We start from the raw sequence: 25,642 nt of genomic DNA on the forward strand, positions 1-25,642 counted from the left end.
ACTAACCCATTTCCTTGCTCTTTCTCTGCATAGTTGTATCTTCCGTTGCTTCAAGCAATGCCATTATTTCTACATCCATGTCAAAAAGAATTGTGTTTCATCAATAGTTCTCAATTCTGAGCATATCTATCAAATTTCCTCATTGTTTTCTAGCAAAGGCAGTTTCAGTTCCTGTTGTCCTTCTTATCGAAAACCTCTCATTCCTGGAATCACCTCAATCAAATGCTGCACATTCCCCAAGGTTGGTCCTCTTTCCTGATGCAATACAACTTAAACTGAACACAGAATCCTAAATATATCAGCTGGCTTTGGGTCATTTGTAACATTCTTGCCTCTAGTTCAGAAGGTTATGGGATAAGACCGTGCTCCAGTGAAACAGCACATAATATCGGCTGACAATTCAATGTAGCACCCAACTGCAGTACTGCACTGTCGTAGCAGGATCCTTGTATGAGATGTTAAACTGAAGTCCATTTGAAATCTCAGATGGATATTAAAAAAACTCCATGGCACTATTCAAAACAAAAACAGCAAAGCAGCATTCCATGGCTATTCATTATTACTCAACAAAATTTGCAAAAAACAAATTGCCTAGAGATGATCTTATTCCTGCTTATAAGCTTAAACAAATTGATGGAGTAGAAGCAGGACGACAAGTTGAAACAGTGAGAAACAATTACAGATATTTTAAAAAATAAAGGTTTGAGATTGAGGGAATTTTGAAGGAGTGGGCATGTGTGTCAAATTTATGAGAAATTCACTCCCTTTGCCAAACTTCTGCAGTTAATGACCAATAACGTGTAGATAATTTATCGTTTCCATTCTGCCATAGACAACCTTTAGCATATGGTGCTGCAATATCATTAACGATTCAACACTAAGGTCGTAATTGCACCATTCTCTTCCAGTGAGTTTACATTTCTCAATCCTGCCTAAACCAGAGAGGTCGCTATGACTATAATATCACACCACTCCATATTTATTAGTACTCCATATTTATTAATATTCTCAACTCTCCAATTCTGTTTCTGATGTTTAGTGAAACCTACTAAGCAATGATGATATTTTTGCAATATGAACATTCATTCTTTTTGCAAGTTTTATACCTCTATCTCTTTGTCCAATTCTATCCTCCTCTAGCTCCTTTCTGTTTCTTATCTGTACTATTTTCTCTATTTAACAAAGTCTTTTGATTCAATGGATTAATCAATTCCGCTGTTTTACAAACATCCCCATTCTGAGGAAGGGGCACCAGACCCGAAATGTTAACTCTGATTATTCTACACAGATGCTGCCAGAACTGCTGAGCTTTTCCTGAAACTTCTGTTTTTATCCCACATTTGAGTCCACTCCTTTTGAAACATTTAAACATCCAACCTTGGTCTTTCTATTGTTGCACTATTTAACCATACCAGTAGATGGCATGGGAAGTGAGCCACAGATTACCTGGAGGTCTCTTACTGCCAACAATCTTTACAGTTGAATATAACCTGAACCAATCTAAGAGTGGGTCCTGGAATTGTCCTGTCCATATTACTTTAAATATTCACTCTCTCCACTGTTAGAAAACATTAGCCCCCCAGCATGCACACCTACAATATGCACTAGAACATAGAACATTACAGCGCAGCACAGACCCTTCGGCCCTCGATGTTGCACTATCCTGTGGAACCAACTGTAGCAGCTTGCTCTCTGCTTCCCAAACTGCAAAATCCATAATTTAGACAAGGCAACAATGACATATGCAAGCTCCCCTTCCAATGTATATCATCGTGACTCTGACTTCAGTGATTCTGTAAAGTGACTTATCACCAATGTATCATGGACAAACAGGGATAAGCAATAAACAGGGATAAGCTGATTTTGCCAATATCCTATAAACACCCTCAATCACAAAACCTTAAGACTTTTATTTCTGTGCAGAATGAAGCATTTGGGACTGCATTGTGACTAAGTCAAAATACTCAGAGTCAGCATCCTTCCTTCCACTTGTAATCTCGCAGGTCAGACTAGATTGGGTTAGGATATCTGGTTGACATGGATGAGTAGGACCAAAATATCTGTTTCATGCTGTACATCTCTCTGACTCTATTTAAATACTCATCCATCACCCCCTTGAATGTCTCAATTAAATTGCTTCAACCACAGTTCCAGGAAGTGTATTCCATACCCTAAGTACCCACTTTGTGGAAAACGATTTGCCCCATGTTGCATTTCTTCTTTGTAAAAAGAACTCTGCCCTCTGGTTCGCGGTCTACTTATAGGCAGGAGTAGTTTCTCCCAGTCCACTCTGTCCAGATACTTCATATTAATAACACCATAACAGTATCAAACTACAATCTAATCAAATTCTCTTCCGGATTTCAAAATAATAAACTCTGTTGCAGCAATGAGCAGGTTACTAACTAAACTGATCACTCAGAACTTCCTACAGTCATTTCTAATTTATACTGGACTCAATTTAGAATGAGATAAATGTTAATTCTAATAAAATATGTCTGCAAACTTAAAAACTTGTAACTACAAATTCTAGATCACATTAGACTGCAGTCTTATCACTGTGCTAAGAGAAACTATCTGAAGTAGCTTCAGGAAAACTACCATAAATGAAAAAGTGGAAGAATAAGTCTAATATTATTCTACAATTAAAAGTTCTATAGCCTACTTCATCAGTCAGACTCCTGAAACTATTATAATAAAAGCTAAGTATTCTACATGCTGGACATTTGAAATAAAAACAAAGTGCTGGAGAAACACAGCAGGTACGGCAGCATCTATGGAGAGAGAAACAGAGTTAACTTTTTAAATCCAGTATGACTCTTCTTTGAAGCTTAAGAATTTCTCCAGCACTTCCAATTTTTATCCCTGAAAATATCGAATGACCAGAATTTCAAATGCTTAACCTTCAGAAAACTCACCATTTATGAACTGGGTTTCAAAATACTGGTAATTTGCTTTCGTAAAATGCCGGACATCCAGGTTCCTTCCATGAACTTCTTTTTTTGGAAGAATCTTTAACAATCTTTGTATATCACTTTTCAAAGACAATGTCACACTAGCAAACCTATAAAACATAGTTAATTTTTAAAGTCCAAAATAAGAAATTCAATAACAATAGTGCACTACCTGTGCCTTTTAAGAGCATGAGACAGAAATATTTGTATGCACATAGCTAACTTGCAACACTCCTCTGCTGCTCATTTTCTATGTTACAGATGCTATATAAATGCAAGTTAGTGTTGATGCAGTCATGAGCTGAATGACAGAATGCAGTGTAATTATAATGTCAGTATTAATAGCAACTATCTTTTCTCATATGCAATTTTAGATGAAATTTGGATATATAGTTAAAGAGTTGTCAAGAAAAACAGCAATCTCACTGTGTACATCAACTCTTAATTGCATTGAATGCTGTGATGTTTCTATAGTACTTGTGTGGCAGAAATGAACAAGATGTGCCATTGAAAGTTAAGCCCAGTCATTTCAAGTCAATGTCCCTTTCTAAATGAGATTATTCTATTTAGCACTGAAAAGTACCAAATACAAACATGGAATCCAATTCTTTAGGTTTTCATAGTAAGTGGGAGAATTTTCAATTGTCTAATTTAAAATCAAAATATTAGTTTCAAACTTTTCCTTTGCCTCTTTCAATCTGAATCCAGTTTTTATTTCCTTCTATTTCTTTTTCTGTGCTTTGACATAAAATTCAGCCCTACAATTTACATTATCCTTCTCAGTCATTTCATATTTTGTAATCCTTTAGTCTAGTTAAAGAGGTACAGTTCAGTACCACATTCACTCATCTCCTAAGTGCCCAGCTGCCCTTGCAACTCACATTTTCAATCAGTCGATGCACATAGCTTTTTAAGAACTAAATGTGCATGGACAAGTCTAAATAACAACAAATGCAGGTTTATCTACTGCCACAGAAAGTAATAGCACATTAAAATCTAAACATTGTCCAGATTCTTTAGATTTAGACCAGATTTTGCAGTGCAACGTATTTGCTTTAGCTACCTGTGCATTTGACTGATGATATGATAGTTGGTCTTATTGAATTTGGCAAATTTACTTTGAGAATACTGCTCTAATTAATTCCTATTTATCCTTTCTTTAAAAAAAACTTTAATTCCCATTATAGTCTCAGCAGAGTCTAACCCAGAAGCAGGGGTGACAATGGTCAAATCGAAAAGATCTGAAATTTCTTTGTAACAAGGATCATGTAATTCTACCAATTACAATCTGTAGTAAAATGGAAATACTTTAAAGCCGTTTCAGAGAGATGGAATTATTGGACTCAAGTTTCTTAGATTTCCCTTTGATGACCTGCTTTTGCCTTAAAACTCTACGTCAGCAGCTGGTCCACAGAACATAGCATAAATATTGCAGATCAATTGGCTATGATTTTTATATCCACTGAAAGTAGTATTTGGTAAAATTGTTCCAGTAATTCAACTTAATGGATATTAGTAAGTATTACTTCACAGTCTAAAGATACAGGGTAGGCCATTTTGAGATTTCTTTACCCAGAGACAGAGAACCAATGGAATTCTCTGAAACAGAAAGCGGTTGAAGCCAAAACATAATGTTTTCAAGGAGACATATATCGTTCTTAAGGCTAAAGAGATTAAAGGGTATGGGGCAAAAGCAGGACTCGGGAATTGAGTTGATTATTCATGATAATATTGAATAGTGGACCAGGCTTGGGAGGCCAAAAGACCTACTCTTGTTTCTATTTTCTGTTTCTATGTTTCACAAGAGACTGCTAAATGTGCAATATATTGTTTATTTGCGCACTATTTCCCCAGGGAAATGTCACTGAATTCAAGAGGGAACAAAATAGTTTTGGTGGCAAAATGCAGGGAGAGGATAGTAAAAGGGAATTCATACTACTATTTTTGAACTCTTGGACATCCAAAGAACCAGTAACGGTCTTTGCCACTTCTAAAATTTATAATTTTTGATCATATTGCTGCTCTGGCTAATACTGCCACCTTTCTAGATTGGATTGTTCTACAATACAAACTCAAACTGGCTGCTCTGTTAAAAAAAGATCTCAAAATAACATACCTATTTTTCAGAAAGAAAAACAGGTATTGCATTTTGCAAGAAGTATCAATAATATAGTTACATTTTGGAAAAATGTAATCGATGGGTAGAACCACTTGGCTGTATTAGAATTAAACTGGACAATGAATTTGAGAACAATATTACTGCATAGAATTACACCCTGTTAAAGCAAAAAATCTCTAACTTTACAAATCACAGATCTCCAAAATTCATCAAGTCTCTATTTTTAAGAGATAATGTTCCTCCTCTACTTAGCCTGCTGACTTTATAAACTATGTTATAGCAGCTCAGATCAGACTTGGAATTCACCTCAAATTTACTGCATTCCTAAGTTTAAACGATCTATGATGCTGAGGACATTAGACCCACAAAAGTGCATAGTAAATCTTCCATAATAAGAGTTTATTTCTTTAAAGCAAACAGAACTGACCTCATCAAAATGAACTATAAGATACACAATAAAAAATGCGATTAAAGGTGCACAATTTATTTCTTAATTTTATCTTTTGGAATTTGAGTTCAGGTGAAAGTGGCTGTTAAAAAAAGCCCTTCCGGAACATAACTAAATTCAGCATTTTTGACAGAGCAGGTGACTATGAATCCCTGTGGTATCACTGGGAAAATGTTTATACTGTCAGGTTTACAACGAGTAGAGTAAAAATGTAAAATCATTAACTTTGGTTTCAGTTCAGAAGCATTTAGGATTAACCAAGTTTTAGTTAATTTCAGAAGATGTCAGTATTAAGTTTAGAATAAAGTTTATTTTTTTCTCCTAGAAGGTGAATTCAGGTCAGGTTCTGGGAACAAGTCACCTCAGCATAATGGTTTAGCTTTGAGAAAGTTTAAGGCCGGGAGAGCTTGGTTGAAATATAGGGATTATTAGAACTAAGAAAGTTTAGATCCTCGGGTTTGTGAAGTGTTCATATTGGCAGATTTGGACAGGATTCAATGAACTGTCTTCACTGCCTTGTTAAGGAACTGTCAATCATTTAAATGAAACCTAACAGTTGAAATAGTATCATCTCCCTAGACTGGAGTCTCGATAATGGAAAGTGCTGGGAAACAGATTAAAACTTTGCTATGTGGTTCAATATAATTTTAGCTGTTGGATATATTTAGATAGCTTTTTTAAAAAAATTCTTTTGTGCAACAAACTTTTGAATTAATTGGCACAACCTATCTATACTCGTTCACACTTCACTAGTCTTCTTCAATCATCATCATTTCATCACTGAAATCTACAATCGTAACTCTAGATTTTCTTCTTTCCCCATTTAGTTTTCTAGCTTCTCATTCAAAGCTGAACCATTCCCTCCAAATATGCCCTGGAATAGAAAGATGCACCATGAACGAACAATCTTCTTAAGACATCCTCCCTATGCCTCTCTCATCCTCATCCCCAACAAGTGCAAAACATAGGATAATACAACAAAGTCCAAGCTGAAAAATGTTTGAATGGTTTCCAACTGCTTCAGTTAGTTCTATCCAACAATCCCTTGCTTACATACACACAAAAGGAATTTTCGTGATTCTGTATTTTGCAAACACCACAATATATCCAAACATACATGTTCCTCACCCACCTTCTGAACTGATCTCTGTTAAGACCACACAAAGAACAGATAGAGAGCTATTCTTATAATGAAGGATAACAAAAAAAAATTCCAATGGGCAATACATGCTGTGAAGAAGTGATATCAAAAATACTATCATTGCTTACTCACCTACATATATGAGAGTGAATTTCATAACTTTAATATTGTATGCTCAAATCTGACCTCAGCTCCCGCTAAATCCAGAATTTGTTTGTTTTATTCATTTGTGGACGTGGTGTCACTGGGTGGCCAGCATTTATTGCTGGTCCCTAGTTGTCCTTGGAGACTTTCTGGTGACTGGTATAACTGAATGGCTTGCTAGGCCATTTCAGAGAGCAACTGAGAGCCAACCACACTGCTGTGCATATGGAGTCACATGTAACCCAGGCCAGGTGAGGATGGCAGATTTCCTTCCCTGAAGGATATTAGTGAACCAAGACGGGTTTTTACGACAATCAACAATGGTTTCATGGCAATCAGTAAAATATTAATTCCATTTTTTTTAAAATTGAACTCAAAGTCCATTATCTGCCATGGCAAAATTCAAACCCAGGTCCCCAGAACATTAGCTGAGCTTCTGAATTAATAATCTACCAATAATATTACTCGGCCTTCACTTTACCCTACTGTCTTTAGAACTATTGTCTTTTGGTAAAAGTTTACTTACAGGACTGCAGGGGTCAATTCATAAAATGGAGGTTTTTTAGGGTGGAGGACAGACATTTAAATCAGTAAAGAGGAGTACAGTAGCATTGTCTACTAGCAAGGGCAGAAACAGATGCAGCAGCTCAGAGAGTGGCAATGCCAAGTCTAAAATGCAGCATTCCAAATTTTTCTTAAAATCTACTTACCTTGATTAAAGTTGCAGTGTACCTTTAAATGAGTAGCATTCACAGAAATAACATATTATGCTAATCCTAGTAATAACCTGCTTTTTCTTTTTTGAAACAGGCTTGGGCATCCATGCTTAACAGGTACCACACATGAGTAGGACTACGTTAAACCACAATTATTAAAGCATACATAAATAACTTAACCTGCCCAGCAGACCAAAGCAGGATCAACTGCAGAATCCAAGAAGACAGATACTTGACTCTACATTACTGTTGTGTCGTCCATCGGCTATTCCATCCTGTTATATAGCCAATAACACACGTGCAAGTCAATGCAAAAACACTGCAGCTACTAGAAATCAGAAATATAAACAGGATAAACTGGAAACACTCTACAGGTGAGCCAGCATCTGTAAAAAGATAAACTGATGTAACAATTTAGATTTACGACCTTATGTCAGCACTGAGAAAATTTTCATCAAACTGAAACGTCAGTTTTGTGGAATGTTTTTAACTACTGAACTAGATATGTCTCATCACTGCACACAGGTTAAGAGAAAAAAAAGTACAAAATGCGAAGAGGGATGAAAAATGCTCAAAAAATTAATATGTCTTTCAAATGCTCTCCAGTTCCTCTGAATGTTGTAAATTGCTTCATGAACAGATCAATTATTTTGAACTCATCACTATTGAAACATATTATCTTGTAAGATAATTAATTTAGATTTAATCTGGATTATTTATACCAACTCTACAATAAAGACTCTAGCCATAATTAGTTCAGGGGTTAAAAGAACTTAGGCAGGACAAGAGAAATATGTTTCCAGACCGACATTTATTTTGATGAAATTACAATTCACAAAACTGCTTCCTAATCCCCAGTATAGAAAACTAAGGGATTTTGCGTTCTTTCCTGAACATATTTTCAAACTAGGAATTAGCAAGGCTAATGGAACATTACTTTTTATTGCAAGAGGATTTGAGTCCAGGGAGTAGTGAAGTCTTGTTTCAATTGTATAGGAGGTTGATTAGACATCACCTGGAATACTGAGTGCAGTTTTGTTTCCTTATCTCAGTAAAGATATTATTGCCATAAAAGGGAGTGCAACAAAGATTCACCAAACTTGACATCAGATGGTGGGACTGTCCTATGAAAAGTTTGAGCAAAATGGGCTTGTATTCTCTAAAGTTTTGAAGAATTAGAGATGATCTTATTGAAACTTACAACATATTTTAAAGGATTGATAGAGTATACGCATGCAAGACATTTCTCATAGTTGGGGAGTCTCAAACCAAGGTTCCCATTTAAGATGAAGAGAATTTTATTGTTGTGAATCTTTGGAATTCTCTCCCACAGAGGGCCATGGAAGTTCAGTCTTGAGTGTGTTTAAAACAGAGACTGGTAAAACTTTGATTACTAGAGGCAAATAGGGTTATGGGGATGAAGTGGATAAAAGGCATTGAAGTGATCATATTGAATGGTGGTGGACAGCCTGACTGGCCTAGTCCCGTTCCTACATTCCTAAATAAAATGTTATGGATGCAATATAGTGGCATACAGTGGTGAGGATGCCATCCAACACATTTCACATATAAATTGAGCAAGGCTCCACAAGTCATATGGGTAAAAACAATGACTGCAGATGCTGGAAACCAGATTCTGCATTAGAGGTGCTGAAAAAACACAGCAGTTCAGGCAGCATCCGAGGAGCAGTATGTGCAAAGTAGAACACCTTTTCAAAAATGCAGATATATGTTGAGAATGAAAACACAGCAAATGCTGAGATTTTGCAACAAAAAAAGTGAATGCTGGAAACAGTTTATAGAAAGAACTCAAATTAAATCTTTCAGATATTGGATACTTCCAACAGAACTGGGAAATAAAAACATGAATAAATATTAAATAAAAACAGAAATAAGTAGTGCAAAGAATTGGTGGAAAGTCTTGCTCAAGGAAGAAAGATTATTTGATAACTCATTAAACAATAGAAAGAAACATGAAATAAGTTAATACAAATAGAGAAGCAGAACGTGAATATGTAAAATAGCAAATTACTGAAAACATTTAACACTTCAACTATCATTGTCAAGATAAGTTAAAATTTCAACTATAGATTTCCCAATCAAATGTACGATTGTTAGGTATCTGATACGTAAGTATGGAACTGTTCCTCAAACTTAAATTGAGCTTCCAACAGAATAGTATAAAATTTCAAAAACAAACATTATAGAGTTGAATGGAGAACTGAAGGATCTAATCAATTATTTTACTTTTGCCCAGTCCAAAAGGAGTGCTTCTGTGTTACAAATTCTAATCAGTTTAATATCTTCCAGTTCTGGCAAAGGATCTGAAATATTAACCATTTCCTTATCTCCACAGATGCTGACTCCTGTATTGTTTGTAATTTTTTTAATTTTATATCCAGCAGCTACAGGCTTTTGCTTTTGCTTTTAAGTGTTTAGTTACTGCAGATTCATCCATTCTGTGTTTCCATTGCCTTTAGCCCGATCTTCAATTGTCTGGTGAAAAGATCAACTCAGAATCGAATTGCTGATTCTAATTATATGTTATTCCATCAGCTCCTAATCACCTCTCATCCCTTTCTTTGATTATAAAAACTTTCATTTCTTCAGATCTGATGAAACTCTGTATACCTAAAACATTAAATTGCCTGATCACACCACAACAACTGAAAGGCTTGCTATCATTTCATTGTTATCTGCTTTGGCACGATTTTCCACTTACCCCTTGGACTGACCACCTTTTGCAACTTCGTAAAATTTCATATCATCAACACTAGATATTCCAGCAGAATGAATGGCAGCTAATAAGTCATCACTGGTAGTCCACTGAAAGAAATTAATAGACAGCAATTAGAAATAGAATATAGCAGCTTTTTCATTGTTATGCAGACTTGCTCCCTATTCTGTAATGTATGTGCCCAACTGTTAACTTGTTTAAATATACCTACTTTAAATGTTAAAGATTAGACCCAGCAATAATTCTTGTTTCAGTGTTATTGAAAGCTATATACATTCTAGCTCTTAAAACAATTGAACAGACTAAAGCAAGCACAACAGAAAGTCAAACCTGCATACAAAGAATGAAATGCACAGTTGCCTATTGCGCCATGCTTGCCATTCTTCCAAGAGCACATCAAGCTCTCATTAGCTTTTGCCCTACAATCAGCAATTTCATTCTCCTCTCACTGCACAGAATGTGCGCTTGGGTTCAACAATTATCATTCCCAGTCTTAATTATTCCATCTATTATTGCCATCTTAAACAATACCAAAGAATTAATCATCCTTTGCATTTTCTTCACCATTTGCAAACAAGACTTGTCATTAATGACTTTATTGCAGCATAGCTTTGACTGAAATTTGGCTGAGATACCTAACTCCTTTATGAAGCCATCTCACCTGGCTATGCTTTCTACAAATTCTCTTGCAAAACTATTAGAATGAAATTACAGCCCTCACCTTTCAGCTTTCTCTCTTACACCTCTGGTATTTAATTCGCTTGAAGCATCTCAATGTCCATCACTCATTTCTCTTAAAATTTCCTCAATGATTTTATCACAACTCCTGTTGCCTTCTCTTCTGAAATAGCTCTCATTAGCATTCTCCCACCATTCCCTTGCCTCTGCTCCTTAGCAAAAAAAAACTCCTTTCCCAAAACACTTAAAATCATACTTTCAAACTCCCAACTGCAGATTGTTTGCCCATCAACTCCCACAATACTTCTTTGCATTGATCCAAACAAGCAACTTTTGCATCAGATATTTGACATCCTCCCCATCCTGGTCCCTGCCATTCTAGTCATTTTCATTCCCTAAAGATAATTGAAAGCGGCAGGACAGATGGAGTGAGCAGTTAATAAGGCATAGTGTTTATAGCTTTATTAATAGAGACCAAGTAGAGAAGCAAGGAGACAATATTGAACTTGTTAGACACTAGCTGGAGTATTGTGTACAGTTGTGGAAGCCACATTATAGAAAAGCTGTGAATGCACTGGAGAGAGTGCAGAAGCACTTTACAAGAATAGATCCAGGAATGAGAAACTTTGATTATGAGGGTAAATTGAAGCAGTTGGGACTGTTTTCCTCATAGAGAATGTAGCTAAGTGGACATTTGAAACAGGTTACAAAATTGTGAGTTACTCGATGGATAGTGAGAAGCTGTTGCAGCTCATAAAATAGAATAAGAATGAAAGGGCATTTATTTAATGTTATGCGTGATCATAGCAAATGTGATGTGAGAAAGAAAACTCACACAGCAAGTTGTAAGAGTATGGAATGCACTGTGATGGAGGTATGTGGTGAAGGCTGGGTCAATTGAGGAATTCAAGAGGGTATTTGATGAACGTTTCGATAGAAATAATGTGCAAGGGGATGGGGAAAAGGCAATGGATAGGCACTAAGTAATGATGCTTGTTTGAAGGAACGAGTGAATGGCCTCCTTCGGAGCCATAACAATTGTGAGATATTGAAGTGACCCTTAATGTGTCAATTTTTATCCACTAATTTTTCCATTTGATCTTTCATGTTTTACTTCTCTTAAAATCTGCCTTTGCAATATATTACATCCAACAAAGACAACACAACCTTTATTTTAGAACAAAGAGACCTTGGAGTGCAGATTCATAACTCCTTGAAAGTGGAGTTGCACGTAGATAGGATAGTGAAGGCAGCGTTTGGTATGCTTTCCTTTATTGGTCAGAGTATTGAGTACAGGAGTTGGGAGGTAATGTTGCGGCTGTACAGGACATTGGTTAGGCCACTGTTAGAATATTGTGCGCAATTTTGGTCTCCTTCCTATCAGAAAGATGTTGTGAAACTTGAAAGGGTTCAGAAAAGATTTACAAGGATGTTGCCAGGGTTGGAGGATTTGAGCTACAAGGAGAGGCTGAACAGGCTGGGGCTATTTTCCCTGGAGCATCAGAGGCTGAGGGGTGACCTTTTAGAGGTTTATAAAATCATGAGGGGCATGGATAGGATAAATAAACAAAGTCTTTTCCCTGGAGTCGGGAGTCCAGAACTAGAGGGCATAGGTTTAGGGTGAGAGGGGAAACATACAAAGGAGACCTACAGGGCAACTTTTTCACACAGAGGGTACGTGTATGGAATGAGCTGCAAGAGGAAGTGGTGGAGGCTGATACAACTGGAACATTTAAGAGGCATTTGGATGGGTATATGAATAGGAAGGGTTTGGAGAGATATGGGCCGGGTGCTAGATTGGGTTCGGATATCTGGTCGGCATGGACAGGTTGAATTGAAGGGTCTGTTTCCACGCTGTACATCTCTATGACTCTATAACTAGAGATCTCAATACATAGTAATACTGTGGCAGACAATGAATACAAGACATTTTAGTTATTCACAACTCACTTTCTTACAACAGAATAGTTGGTCAGTTGAGTGCCTGAAATACATATAATTTTCCTGTCATCAGTTAATCTGACATTATGTACCACCACTGCTGTGTAGTCATATCATAGGACAAAAGGTCATGCTCACCCATGTCAGATTTCCAATCAACATAAGTTTTTTATGAAGTGGTGCATCAATATATTCCGGATCACAACTTTTAGAAGGGTCAGCTTTAATTGGGATGAGTATATTATTTGATGTGCACTCCAAATTGTCCTTTTTAGGTTCTACTTCATTTTTTAAAGGTACTCCTATTATATCACCAATCAAATCATCATATAAGTCCATCTGGACGCGATTTTCATTTTCCAGCTGCTGAGAAAGAAAAAAGAAGGACTTGTCATTAAATATCTCAATGAACAGGATAGCACGATATGTCTATATTGAGAATGTTCTGTAATAAAAGGACTTCTATTGCTTTACCAGTGCTGCTTTTTATTAGAGTACTAGTCCTTAATAATGTTTCAAATCATTTGTAACATTGACAATGTGGAACAAACAACAAGCATTTAAATATTATGCTTAAATTGTACCAAGTATCTTTCCAACATACATCTGTATATCTCAAAATCATTATTGGGTGTCCGAGAATATGCCTGAAAAGGATCAATAATTTAAGACAAAATTCTTTTTTCAAAGTTAATCATGGTTCTGTAAGTACAAACAAATCAAAATATATGATACCTAGTGTACCAGTAATTTAATATTGAAAATGCAGGCCTCTTTGGGACGGCATCACATCATAAGAAATGTTAAATATCTGTTGCTGCATTTGACAATTCTACTTTCATGAGAAAATTAACTGATTCATTGTACACAATGATAGTTGTAAAAGAAACAATTTTTTTAAAGTCTCATTTAAAATTAAACAATGCACATGAGGAAAAATTAGGATGCTCTGCGCACATTTGCACTCCAAATTCACTTTGCAGTTAAATAAAACAAAGGACTGCAGAGATTGGAGGTCTGAAACAAAAACAGAAATTGCTGGTGAAACTCAACAAGACTCAAAACATTAATTGTTTTATTCCCACAAATGCTGCCAGATCTACTGAGTTTTGCCAGCAAATTCTGTTTTTGTTTCAGTTTGTCCAATGTGAATTTTTAATGTTGATTAACAAAGGTCATCTACATGATCAGAGATACTAACAAAAGAACAGTTGAATTGAGCAAATTTTGAAGAGTTTCCAGAATGGCTAGATTCAGGTTATTGTTTTAGAATGTCTGTCTTTAAAAAAAACTCAAGTTATTAGATTCTTCTATTATGACGACATCTGTGGCATTTGTTTCAAAATATTTTGGTCAAGCAAGTTAAATGTACATTCCACAAATCATTGGGCCAAATGGCCTGTTTCCACACTGTAGGTATCCTATGGTCTAAATATACAAAAGGTAAAATTGTCACATTCCTACCAGGCCAGAGGGCTACTCTCTCATTAGAGACAACCAATCATGGTGTGAAGTGGGTCAGCATGTCTTAGGCGAGGAGAGACGTCAAGGAGGAGAGTCATTCAATGTAAACTCAGTGAGTGCAGGAATTGAGCCACATTGTTGTAGTACTCTGCATCACAAACCAGCTGTCGGGTGAGGAGTTTGGGAGATGGAGTTTAATTTATACAAATGTGAGGTGTTGTACTCTGCTAAAGCAAATCAAGGCAGGACTTTTACACTTAATGTTAGGGTCCTGGGGCATGTTGCCAAACAAAGAGACCTTGGGGTGCGGGTTCATAGTTCCTTGAAGGTGGAGTCAGAATCGACAGGGTAGTGAAGGCGGCATTTGGTACACTTGCCTTTATTGGACAATGCAATGATTATTAGAATTGGAATGTCATATTGCAGCTGTACAGGACATTGGTTAGACGACTTTTGGGATATTGCATTCAACTCAGCTCCTCCTGCAATAGGAAAAATGTTGTTAAACTTGAAAGAGTTCAGAAAAGATTTACAAGAATGTTGCCGGGGTTGGAGTGCTTGAGCTACAGGGATAGGTTGAATTGGCTGGGGCTATTTTCCATGGAGCATCAGAGATTAAGTACACGTGTTGGGAGGTGATGTTGCGGCTGTATAGGACTTTGGTTAGGCCACTTTTGGAATATTGTGTGCAATTCTGGTCTCCTTCCTATCGGAAAGATGTTGTGAAACTTGAAAGGGTTCAGAAAAGATTTACAGGAATCTGTAAATCCAGGGTTGGAGGATTTGAGTTTAGGGAAAGGCTAAATAGGCTAGGCTGTTTTCCCTGCAGCATCAGAGGCTGAGGGGTGACCTTTTAGAGGTTTATAAAATCATGAGGGGCATGGATAGGATAAATAGATAAAGTCTTTTCCCTGAGGTGGGGGAGTCCAGAACTAGAGGGCATACGTTTAGGGTGAGAGGGGAAAGATATAAAAGACACCTAAGGAGCAACCTTTTCACGCAGAAGTGGTATATATATGGAATGAGCTGCCAGAAGGTGGTGAAGGCTAGTACAATTGCCACATTTAAAAGGTATCTGGATGTGTATATGAATAGGAAGGATTTGAAGGGATATGGTCCAGGTACTGGCAAATGAGACTAGATTAGGTTGGGATATCTGGTGGGCATGGAGGAGTTGGACTAAAGGGTCTGTTTCCGTGCTGTATATCTTTATGACTATGACAGATGACCTGATAGAGGTTTATAAAATCATGATGGGCGTGGATAAGGTGAATACCCATGGTCTTTTTCCCAGGCCGGAGTCTAAAACTAGGAGGCATAGGCTTAAGGTAAGAGGGGAAAGATTTAAAAGGGACCTAAGGGGTAACATTTTCATGCAGAGGATAGTGCGTGTATGGAATGAGCTGCCAGAGGAAGTGATGGAGGCTGGTACAATTACAACATTTAAAAGGCATCTGGATGGGTACATGAATAGGAAGGGTTTAGAGGGATCTGAGCCAAATGATGACAAATGGGATTAGATTAATTTAGGGTAACTGGTTGACATGGATGAGTTTATCGAAGGGTCTGTCTCCATGCTGTACAACTCTATAATTGAGTTACCTTACAATACATTTGACTTAAATTCACAGTTTCAGCAATATTATGACTGCAGGAGGAGGCAACTCAGCCCAACAAGTCCATACCAGCTCTCTGAGCTCTTTAAGGCCAATTTCCTGTGATTTCCTGCACATTGTCAGTGACACATAATTTAAGTGTTAAATTGCTGTATTTATACATTAAAAATGAAATGAATTAACACACAACTAAACTAAATAATTTCTAAATTTCATCAATTAGAAAGGGTCTGAAACCATGCTTCAGAGTTCACTCCACACTTTTAAAGTTTAATGAATACAACTGTGGATCATCCTCCCAAATACTTTTCATTATATGGGATTTCCTAACTATTAAAGGAATATTTAAATTGTGATATGATTTGGCTTTTGGAAAATGACCACCACCAGCACAGGTTAGTGCAAATTATGTTTAGCGTTAAACCTGCAACAGCCATAATTTAGTTTCACTGTGAACTCATTTGTTTCTGATTCATGTTGCTAAATCATCAAGATGGCAAATGTTGATAAGTGCTCTGTGGTGTAGTGGCTGCAGTGTCTCTTTCTCTGGGCCAGGAGGCCCAGGTTCAAGGTCCCACCTGCTTGGGAGTTCTGCCATAACACCTCTACTTGGGGTGATATAGGAAGTATTTGTAGTTGTCAAGTGCTGACCTCTGGGTCAGATGGGCCAGGTTCAAGTCCCACGTCAGGACGTGGTAGCCAGAGACGTGTCATAACAAGTCCAGAAATGGTGACCACACAAAAAAAATGCCAGAGGTAACCACATTCTGGGATGACCCATCCAAACCCATCAAGTGTACGCTGGAGTTAGTTACTCTTAGCATTTTAACTTTCAATTATGGCCAACTGATGCAAACATAAATTTAAGCGAATAGATGGAGGTGAAGTGCAGTAAATCTCTCCTGCTCCTTCGATGCTGCCTGACCTGCTGCGCTTTTCCAGCAACACATTTTTAAGCTCTGATCTCCAGCATCTGCAGACCTCACTTTCTCCAGGTTATAAGCATCCTTGTTTTTATTTATAAGAGGGAGGCTGAGGGTGAACACAATTCTCGAGTCACTATTGTGGAGATGGGGCATGGATTCCTCTCTTTGTAAACAGTTCTTGTCTTCCCCCCCCCCCCCGCCCCCGCCCCCGCCCCCGCCCACGCCCACCCGCGTGCCGTTTCATCTCGGAAATGTACAACACCCGGAGGAATCCCAGTAAACACTGCCATTGCCGCCTGAAGAACCTGTCGCCGCGGCTTGCGAAGCCCCGGTCTCGGCCGGGCCTCGGTAACCGGACCCGGGACACTCCTGGCACCGACAGCCATCCTCCCGGCAGCTCGGCGCCGGGGACCGATCCGATCTCTCCTCAAGGGAAAAACAAACAAACCAGGACGATACCTGCGCGGAACTCTCGCCCTCCGTTTTATTTGTATCCGACAGTTGAGGGAGCGACGGGCCGCTCAGGTTCGAGTGCACCGCCATTTTGAGATGGGCCCTGACGCACAGCACGCACCGAGCGGGCGGCTCTCCCTTTCGGGTCTGGCGGGAGAGGGGAATTGGGGGCTGGGCTGGGGCGCCGAGGGCGGGGCTGGAGCGCCGGGGGCGGGGCTGGGGCGCAGGGGGCGGGGCTGGAGCGCCGGGGGCGGGGGCGCTAGGGACGGGGCTGACCAATTCCTCTGATGTAGGCAAAAGTGAGGGCTGCAAATGCTGGAAATCAGAGTCGAGACTAGAGTGCTGCTAGAAAGCTAGACATAACCAGTGCTTCACCGGAGGCTCACTCATGACGTTACCTAGTATAGTGACGAAACATCTAAAAATGAACCTTCCAGCATCCGAGGAGCAGGAAAATCAACGTTTCGGGCAAAAAGCTCTGATGTGTTTACATTGTGGGTGGCTGTGGGGCTACCTTGGGTGAGGGTGGGGTGCTCTCTTTGTGGGGGTGTGGATCCTCCTTGTGGGGGTGTGGGTGTTGGCTGTGGGGATGTGGATGATTTCCTTGTGGAGGTGTGGGTGCTGTCTGTGGGGTTGTTGGTGATTTCCTTGTTGGGGTGTGGATCCTTCTTGTGGGGTTGTGGGTGATTTCCTTGTGGAGGTGTGGCCTAGAAGTTGATCCATGTGAAAGACTGATAGTTATCCAAAGAGACAGTCTAGAAAATTGCCTGTGGATGAATACAGGCTGCTATTAAAATCATAAGCCAGCTTCAGAAGTTGGTCAAGCCTCTTTGTTTCTCTCAGGAGGAAAGGTACACAAACAGTCATGCTGAGTACTGTTCATTATCCTGCTGATGATAAGTAGTTCTTGGCAATACCATAGATCTTGCAAAGCTCTTTTAGGAGGTTACACTCAAAAGCTCCATCCCTGATCACTATGAACGACACTGACAAACCAATCACACACCAACATTCTGGTTATAGTTAAGGTCTGTTGGATATGGGTGGAAATGGCATGTGTGAACTTGGTAAAGACATCCATACTTCCAAGGATCTGGATGTAAGTTTGCTCACAGAACTGGAAGGTTCATTTTTAGATGTTTCGTCACTATACTAGGTAATGTCATGAGTGAGCCTCCGGTGAAGCACTGGTTATGTCTAGCTTTCTATTTGTGCATTTAGGTTTCCTTGGGTTGGTAATCTCATTTCCTGTTCTTTTTCTCAGGGAGTGGTAGATGGAATCCAAACCAATATGTTTTATGATAGAGGTTTGGTTGGAATGCCATGCTTCCACGCATTCTCGTGCATGTCTCTGTTTGGTTTGTCCTAGGATGGATGTGTTGTCCCAGTCAAAGTGGTGTGTCCTTCCTCATCTGTATGTAAGGATACTAATGAGAGTGGGTCATGTCTTTTTGTGGCTAGTTGATGTACACGTATCCTGGTGGCTAGTTTAGTGTCTGTTTGTCCAATGTCTTTTGACATTGCTGCTGTTTTAATGTGTTGGTGGGCGACCATGATGCCAAGAGGTCCAAATAGTCTGGCAGTCATTTCCGAGATGTCTTTGATGTAGGGGAGAGTGGCTAGGGGTTCTGGGCACGAAGAGCAGAAGAAAACCACCGATACAGCATATTCAAAAAGAACGTGTACCCAATGAATACAGTTCCTCGATTTCTCAGCTACAAACCCAAATAAGCAGGCAAAACATGCCCAGAAACGCTAGCCACTCTACTCTACATCAAAGACATCTCGGAAATGACTGCCGGACTTCTCAGACCTCTTGGCATCATGGTAGTCCACAAACCCACCAGCAACTAATTAACTTAAAAGACCCTGTACAGACAACAAGCAAAACAAACGTCATTTACAAAATACCTTGCAAAAACTGTAACAAACACTACACTGGACAAACAGGCAGAAAACTAGCCACCAGGATACACGAGCATCAACTAGCCACAAAAAGACATGACCCACTCTCACTAATATCCTCACATACAGGTGAGAAAGGACACCACTTTGACTGGGACAACACATCCATCCTAGAACAAGCTAAATAGAGACACGCACAAGAATGCCTGGTAGTCTATCAACAAACACATTGATTTGGATCCTATCTACTACCCCATGAGAAAAAGAACGGGAAATTACATCACCAATCCAAGGACACTTAAACACATAAATAGAAAGTGGGACATGACACAGTGCTTCACTGGAGGCTCACTGGTGATGTTACCTAGTATGGCGATGAAATGTCTGAAAATGAACCTTACTGCTCAGCCAACAAACTTACATTCAGAACCTCAAACTGATCACCAAGTCTTCTCCAAACTCGCCATCCCAAGGATCTCCAAAGGTTTCTTCACAACCAAGGATGATATGCTGGAATGATCAAAGCAAGTTCCTTGCTTTGACCAAAAGTACAATTCCAACAGTGGTCATCAACATCAGCAGCTTCCTGGCCAGTTACACCACTCTCTGATCAGGGCAGTCATTTTTTCCATCACTTCATGTCCTGCTTGATTTGAATTGCTTATCAAATCGTGACACTTGAAGCTGGCGGGAAGGATGAGTTTCTTCATCCTCTATCGCTTTGTCACAAACTAACTGATAGAAGATTTCATCCTCCTCCCTGAACCTTTTTGAGCGGCTCAACAGTTCCCATGACCAATTGGAATCCCCTGTCAGCTGGTGCCAAGTGGTAGATGTTGGGCCTTCCAGTTATAGTGTTGTCTACTGGTATCCATGTCATTCAGATGAAGCTATCTGAAGTCCTCTTTCCAGACAGATGCCAAAGGTAAAATCATACTTGACTCTATCTCTCTGGACCTGATTGTGATCTTATACATATATTAGTGACACTCTTGCTCTGCCCCAAGTCTGTCCACTGCCCTTATCCTCATCGCATAGCCCTTAGTCCCACCCACACAGCCTTTAGTCCCACCCACACTGCCTTTAGTCCCACCCACACTGCCTTTAGCCCCACCCACACAATCCTAAATCCCATAACATACACTGCTTAGTCACCCACATAACCATTAGCCCCAACTACATAACGCTTAGTCCCACCTATACAACAGTTAGCCCCATCCACATAGCCCTTAGCCACACCTACATAACACTTAGCCCCACCTACACGGTCCTTAGCTCCACCCACATAACCCTTAGTCACACCTACACAATACTTAGTCCCACCTATATAATACTTAGTCCCACCTACACTGTCCTTATCTCCACCCACATAACCCTGAGTCACAGCTACATCACGCTTAGCCCCACCTACACAGTCCTTAGCCCCACCCACCCTGCCTTGCCCGGATTGTCATTCGCTCCGGCCCCGCCATCCTCTGCTCCACCCAAAGCTGCCGCCCGCGCTGACACTCTCCCCCCCCCCCCATTAACCCACAGGAAGATTGAATTGCGCATGCGCGGTGGTTGGGTTGTCCGCTGTTTGAGGTGAAAGGCGGGAAATGAGTGCTGCTGGGAGCCGCCTGTCATTGTGAGTACGGAAAACCGTCCAAAAAAATCCGATACCACCCCTTACTTTAGAAAGCGAAAGATGTCAGAGAGTGCCACACAGGCGGAGGACAACTAGATGGACGATCGAGTCAGAGAATTGGACTGTAAAGGAGGAGATCCTTCGGGCCATCGAACTCATGCCAGCTCTTTCAAAGACGGACGGAATAGATGCTCCCACTCCGCTGTCGTTATTTTTAAAGTTAACGTTGTTTTCATCCTTTGAAGCAAATCCGTCCGGATCATAACAACTGAGAAGACCACGAAGCGGTTAGACCGCAGAGTTGTCACGATGCTGAACGAGGCCATTCAGCCCACCGTTTCTGTGCTGGCTCTCTGAACGAGCACCAAAGGCTGACTGCCAGTGTCTCGCCCGTTTTCCCATAACCTTGCTCATTATTCTTCTTGAAGCGCCCTTTTGCATGCCTCGATTGAAGCTGCATCCACCACACTCGCAGGCAGTGCACTCCAGAGTCAAAACACTCACCGTCGTCTTATTTTGCAAATCACTTCAATTCTCACCCTTCCTTTTACAAGCGGGAAGATATTACATGTGCTTTGTCCGTGTCTCCCATCGTTTTGAAGCGCAGAAGCCTTTTGAGTCCGTGTTAGTTCTCAATAATTCTGCTAGTTCCACTTCCCCATCCTTAACTCTCCCGTCGTTTGCACTTTTTGGGGTCGGGTGCCTACATATTTGCCTTTTGAAAAAACTGTTGAATTTGTCTCCTCCTCCTCAGGAAGTGCAAACCAGTCCCAACACCGTCATCTCCAAATCATTCCACATGCGACTTAGAGTCATAGAGATGTACAGCATAGAAACAGACCCTTCGATCCAACCTGTCCATGCCGACCAGATATCCCAAACCAATCTAGTCCCACCTGCCAGCATCCGGCCCATATCCCTCCAAACCCTTCCTATTCATATACCCATCCAAATGCCTCTTAAATGTCGCAATTATACCAGCCTCCACCACATCCTCTAGCAGCTCATTCCATACACGTACCACGCTCTGCGTGAAAAAGTTGCCCTTAGGTCTCTTTTATAGCTTTCCCCTCTCACTCTAAATCTATGCCCTCTAGTTCTGGCTAAAATAAAATGTTATTACGTCTGAGATTTTGAAAACAAATGAAAGTCTCCCTGTCTTCCATCCGGCTTCTTTATTTAACCAATATTTTTCACTTACTGTTTATTGACTCCACAGCTGGTGAAGCACTTTCTACCCGAGGATTTCTTATTTGAGCAGTAACCCTGGTAGTTCTGCCGTAAACCCAGTGGGTTTTAAGGTTTTTTTCAAGAATGTTTTAAAGAGTGAGGCAGTTTATTAAAGTTATAGAGTACAAGAGAATAGTGTCTGGTCGACTTTTCCATCCATGCGAAATGCTTGCATTCAACTAACATTTCTGTATGTTGTAGGATTTAAGATACTTCATGATTCTGGCTACACTGCAGTATTGCCAACAGCATCAAAGTGGAATCAAAACATGATAGGTGTATTTAAACTGATTGGTAAGTATGACTTTCAAGAATAGAACCAGAAGTTCTGAACAATGTACACTTAAGCCTGTATTTGGATGATTGTTGGGAATCATGGTTGCATGGTGAATGTGCCATTGTCTCACCATGAGGTGGCAATAATATACAAAGCAAGCAAAATAAGCGGACGAAATAGCCTCATTGAAGAGTGATCAGGGCCAACCACCAACAAAACTCAATTTCTTAAAAAAGCATATTATTGCTAAGTGTGTGTGCTTTGAAACCCTGTTTTTTTTTTAAAAAATATTTTTGATTTTCCATATTTATCTCATTTACTACTTTTAGAAGAAAAGGCTCATTGTTCAAATCAGCTCTGTTTAAGATAAATGAGCACAATCATAATTGATGATTTAAAACAAAGACTGTAAAATAGTTTACTGTATCTTTACTGTGAACAGTGTGCAGAGTTAAGAAATTCTGCTTTGACTTGAAAACAAATATTAAGTTGTATTGTTTATGTAAGTTTGAATCTTATTCCCAATAAAATCAACAGATCCAAAAACCTCATGTTCAAGGGAATTCTGGGCCTGAAGACTTTCTTTAACAAGTAGGTGAGTTTGCATTTGTGGAGATGGTGGCATTTTGGTAATGTCACTGGACAAATAACCTGGAGGCTCAGCCTAATGCCCTGGGGCATGAATTCAAAGCTCACACTTCAGGTAATAAATATGGAATTGAAGCTACAATATTCATCAGTGACAGTGATCATGAAGCTACAATTAGAGTCATACAGCACAGAAACAGACCCTTTGGTCCAATTCGTCTATGTTACCCAGTTATCCTAACCTAATGTAGTCCCATTTGCTAGCATTTGGCCCATTTCCCTCTAAACCTTTCCCAGACATAGAGCCTTCCTGATGCCTTTTAAATGCTGTAATTGTACAACCTGCATCACTTCCTCTGGCAGTTCATTCCATACACGCATCACCCTCTGTGTGAAAAAGTTGCCCCTTAAGTCCCTTTTACATCTTTCCCCTCTCTCTCTGAACCTATGCCCTCCAGTTCTGGTCTCCCCCACACCAGGGAAAAGAACTTTTCTGTTCATCCTATCCATGCCCCTCATCATTTTATAAACCTCATAAGGTCACCCCTCAGCCTCTGACGCTCCAAGGAAAACTGCCCCAGCTTATTCAAGCCTCTCCCTGTAGCTCAAATCCTCCAACCCTGGAAACACCCTTGTAAATCTTTTCTGAAACCTTTCAAGTTTCACAACCTCCTGGAGACTAGAATTGCACATAAGTTTCCAAAACTGGACTAACCAATGTCCTGTACAGCTGCAACATGACTTCCCAACACCTATACTCAATCTCTGACCAAGAAAGGAAAGCACACCAAATGCCTTCTTCACTATTCTAGGTAAAAACAATGACTGCAGATGCTGGAAACCAGAGTCTAGATTAGAGTGGTGCTGGAAAAGCACAGCAGTTCAGGCAGCATCCGAGGAGCAGTAAAATCAACGTTTCAGGCAAAAGCCCTTCATCAGGAATACAGGCAGAGCACCTGAAGGGCACCTGCGACTCTACTTAGAAGGAACTACGAATCTGTACTCTAAGGTCTCTTTGTTCAGCAGTGCTCCCTCGGACCTTACCATTAAGCGTATAAGTTTTGCTCTATTTGCTTTTCCAAATTGTAGCACCTCACATTTATCTAAATTAAAATCCATCTGCCACTCCTCAGCCTATTGGCCCATCTGATCAAGATCCCATTGTAAACTGAGGTAACCTTCTTCACTGTCCACTACATCTCCAATGTCGGTGTCATCTGCAAACTTACTAACAAAACTCGTATGTTTGCATCCAAATCATTTATATAAATGATGAAAAGCAGTGGATCCAGCACATATCCTTGTGGTACACCACTGGTCACAGGCCTCCATTCTAAAAAGCAGCCTTTCTCTACCACCCTCTGACTTCTGCCTTTGAGTCAGTTCTGTATCCAAATGGCTACTTCTCTCTGTATTCCATGAGATCTAACCTTGAATGTAGGTTTGCTCGCTGAGCTGGAAGGTTCATTTTTAGACGTTTTGTCACCATAATAAGTAACATCATCAGTGCGCCTCTAGATGGCGAGCTGGTGGCATGGCCCACTTTCTATTTATGTGTTTAGGTTTCCTTGGGTTGGTGATGCCATTTCCCGTGGCGACATCATTTCCTGTTCTTTTTCTCCAGGGATGGCAAATGGTATCCAAGTCAATGTGTTTGTTGATAGAGTTCCGGTTGGAATGCCATGCTTCTAGTAATTCTCATGCGGGTTTCTGTTTGGCTTGTCCCAGGATAGATGTGTTGTTCCAGTCAGTGGTGTCTTTCCTCATCTGTATGTAAGGATACTAGTGAGAGTGGGTCATGTCTAGTTAATGTTCATGTATCCTGGTGGCTAGTTTTCTGCCTGTTTGTCCAATGTAGTGTTTGTTACAGTTCTTGCAAGGTATTTTGTAAAACAATACGTTAGTTTTGTTTGTAGTCTGTATAGGGTCTTTCAAGTTCATCAGCTGCTGATTTAATGTGTTGGTGGGCTTGTGGGCTACCATGATGCCAATAGGTGTGAGCAGTCTGGCAATCATTTCTGAGATGTCTTTGATGTAGGCAAATGTGGCTAGGGTTTCTCGGCATGTTTTGTCAGCTTGTTGGAGTTTGTTACTGAGAAATCAGCGGACTTTGTTCATTGGGGACCATTTCTTTTGATTACACTGTAGAGGTGATTTTCCTCTGTGCTGCAGTGTGTGATGGCTCGTTGAAATAATGTTCTACTGCTGCTTCATTTGTGGGTGTTGGAATGATTACCACTCTCCCCTCCATCTATGTGTCAAAAAATGTGAATAAAGTGTCAACAGCTGAATAGCAAGTGATGGATGACCTATGATCCAGTTAATTAAGGCAGAGAGAGAAATTTAAAAATTCAAAAGTAAGATAATGCTAGAGACAAACCAGATGGCTGGAATAACATGGTAGGTATAAGAGTCACATGACAAGGATCTAGCCCAAGTAACAATCCAAAACTGTATAAATTAATTAAGGTAGAGAGATCAGAACAAATTATCAAGGTGATGATGTCGAAACAAAATAGTGAGGAAGATTTTACAAACAGAACAGTATGGCAGAGTTACATGTAGCACAACATGAATCCAAGATCATGGTTGAGGCAGTCCCCATGGTTACAGAACTTGGCTATCTGTTTCTACTCAACAATTCTGCATTATTGCTTGTCTTGAAGGCCATCTTGGAG

General features: G+C 39.8%; 2 protein-coding genes across 7 annotated transcripts in view; one reads left to right on the forward strand and one right to left on the reverse strand.

Annotated features, from left to right (window-relative positions):
• The window catches only part of LOC122563131 (uncharacterized), a 91,436-nt gene extending 73,968 nt beyond the window's left edge, over positions 1–17,468 (reverse strand). For 5 of the 6 annotated variants that reach the window (XR_006315494.2, XR_006315492.2, XR_006315493.2 and 2 more), the window contains exons 1-4: positions 17,344–17,464; positions 13,017–13,244; positions 10,245–10,348; positions 2,919–3,064 (exon numbers count right to left, since the gene is read on the reverse strand). Coding sequence is in view for 3 of the 6 variants with exons in the window: in XM_087973538.1 (XP_087829664.1) it covers positions 2,919–3,064; positions 10,245–10,348; positions 13,017–13,244; positions 17,344–17,427 (562 nt within the window). In the remaining 3 variants the exon portion in view is untranslated. Of the gene's footprint in view, positions 1–2,918; positions 3,065–10,244; positions 10,349–13,016; positions 13,245–17,343 lie in introns of all 6 variants that reach the window. The other variant, XM_087973539.1, reaches the window with a different exon arrangement.
• A 4,836-nt stretch (positions 17,469–22,304) lies between these two features.
• LOC122563135 (acidic mammalian chitinase-like) overlaps positions 22,305–25,642 on the forward strand; it is a 38,816-nt gene continuing 35,478 nt past the window's right edge. Inside the window, exon 1 of the mRNA XM_043716588.2 lies at positions 22,305–22,393. Coding sequence (XP_043572523.2) covers positions 22,369–22,393 — 25 coding nt within the window. The 5' untranslated portion in view covers positions 22,305–22,368. The remainder of the gene's footprint in view (positions 22,394–25,642) is intronic.

This window comes from Chiloscyllium plagiosum, unplaced genomic scaffold (assembly GCF_037043375.1).
Source record: "Chiloscyllium plagiosum isolate Xiang-an unplaced genomic scaffold, Cpla_swu_hap1 HiC_scaffold_26, whole genome shotgun sequence".
Lineage (NCBI taxonomy): Eukaryota > Metazoa > Chordata > Chondrichthyes > Orectolobiformes > Hemiscylliidae > Chiloscyllium > Chiloscyllium plagiosum.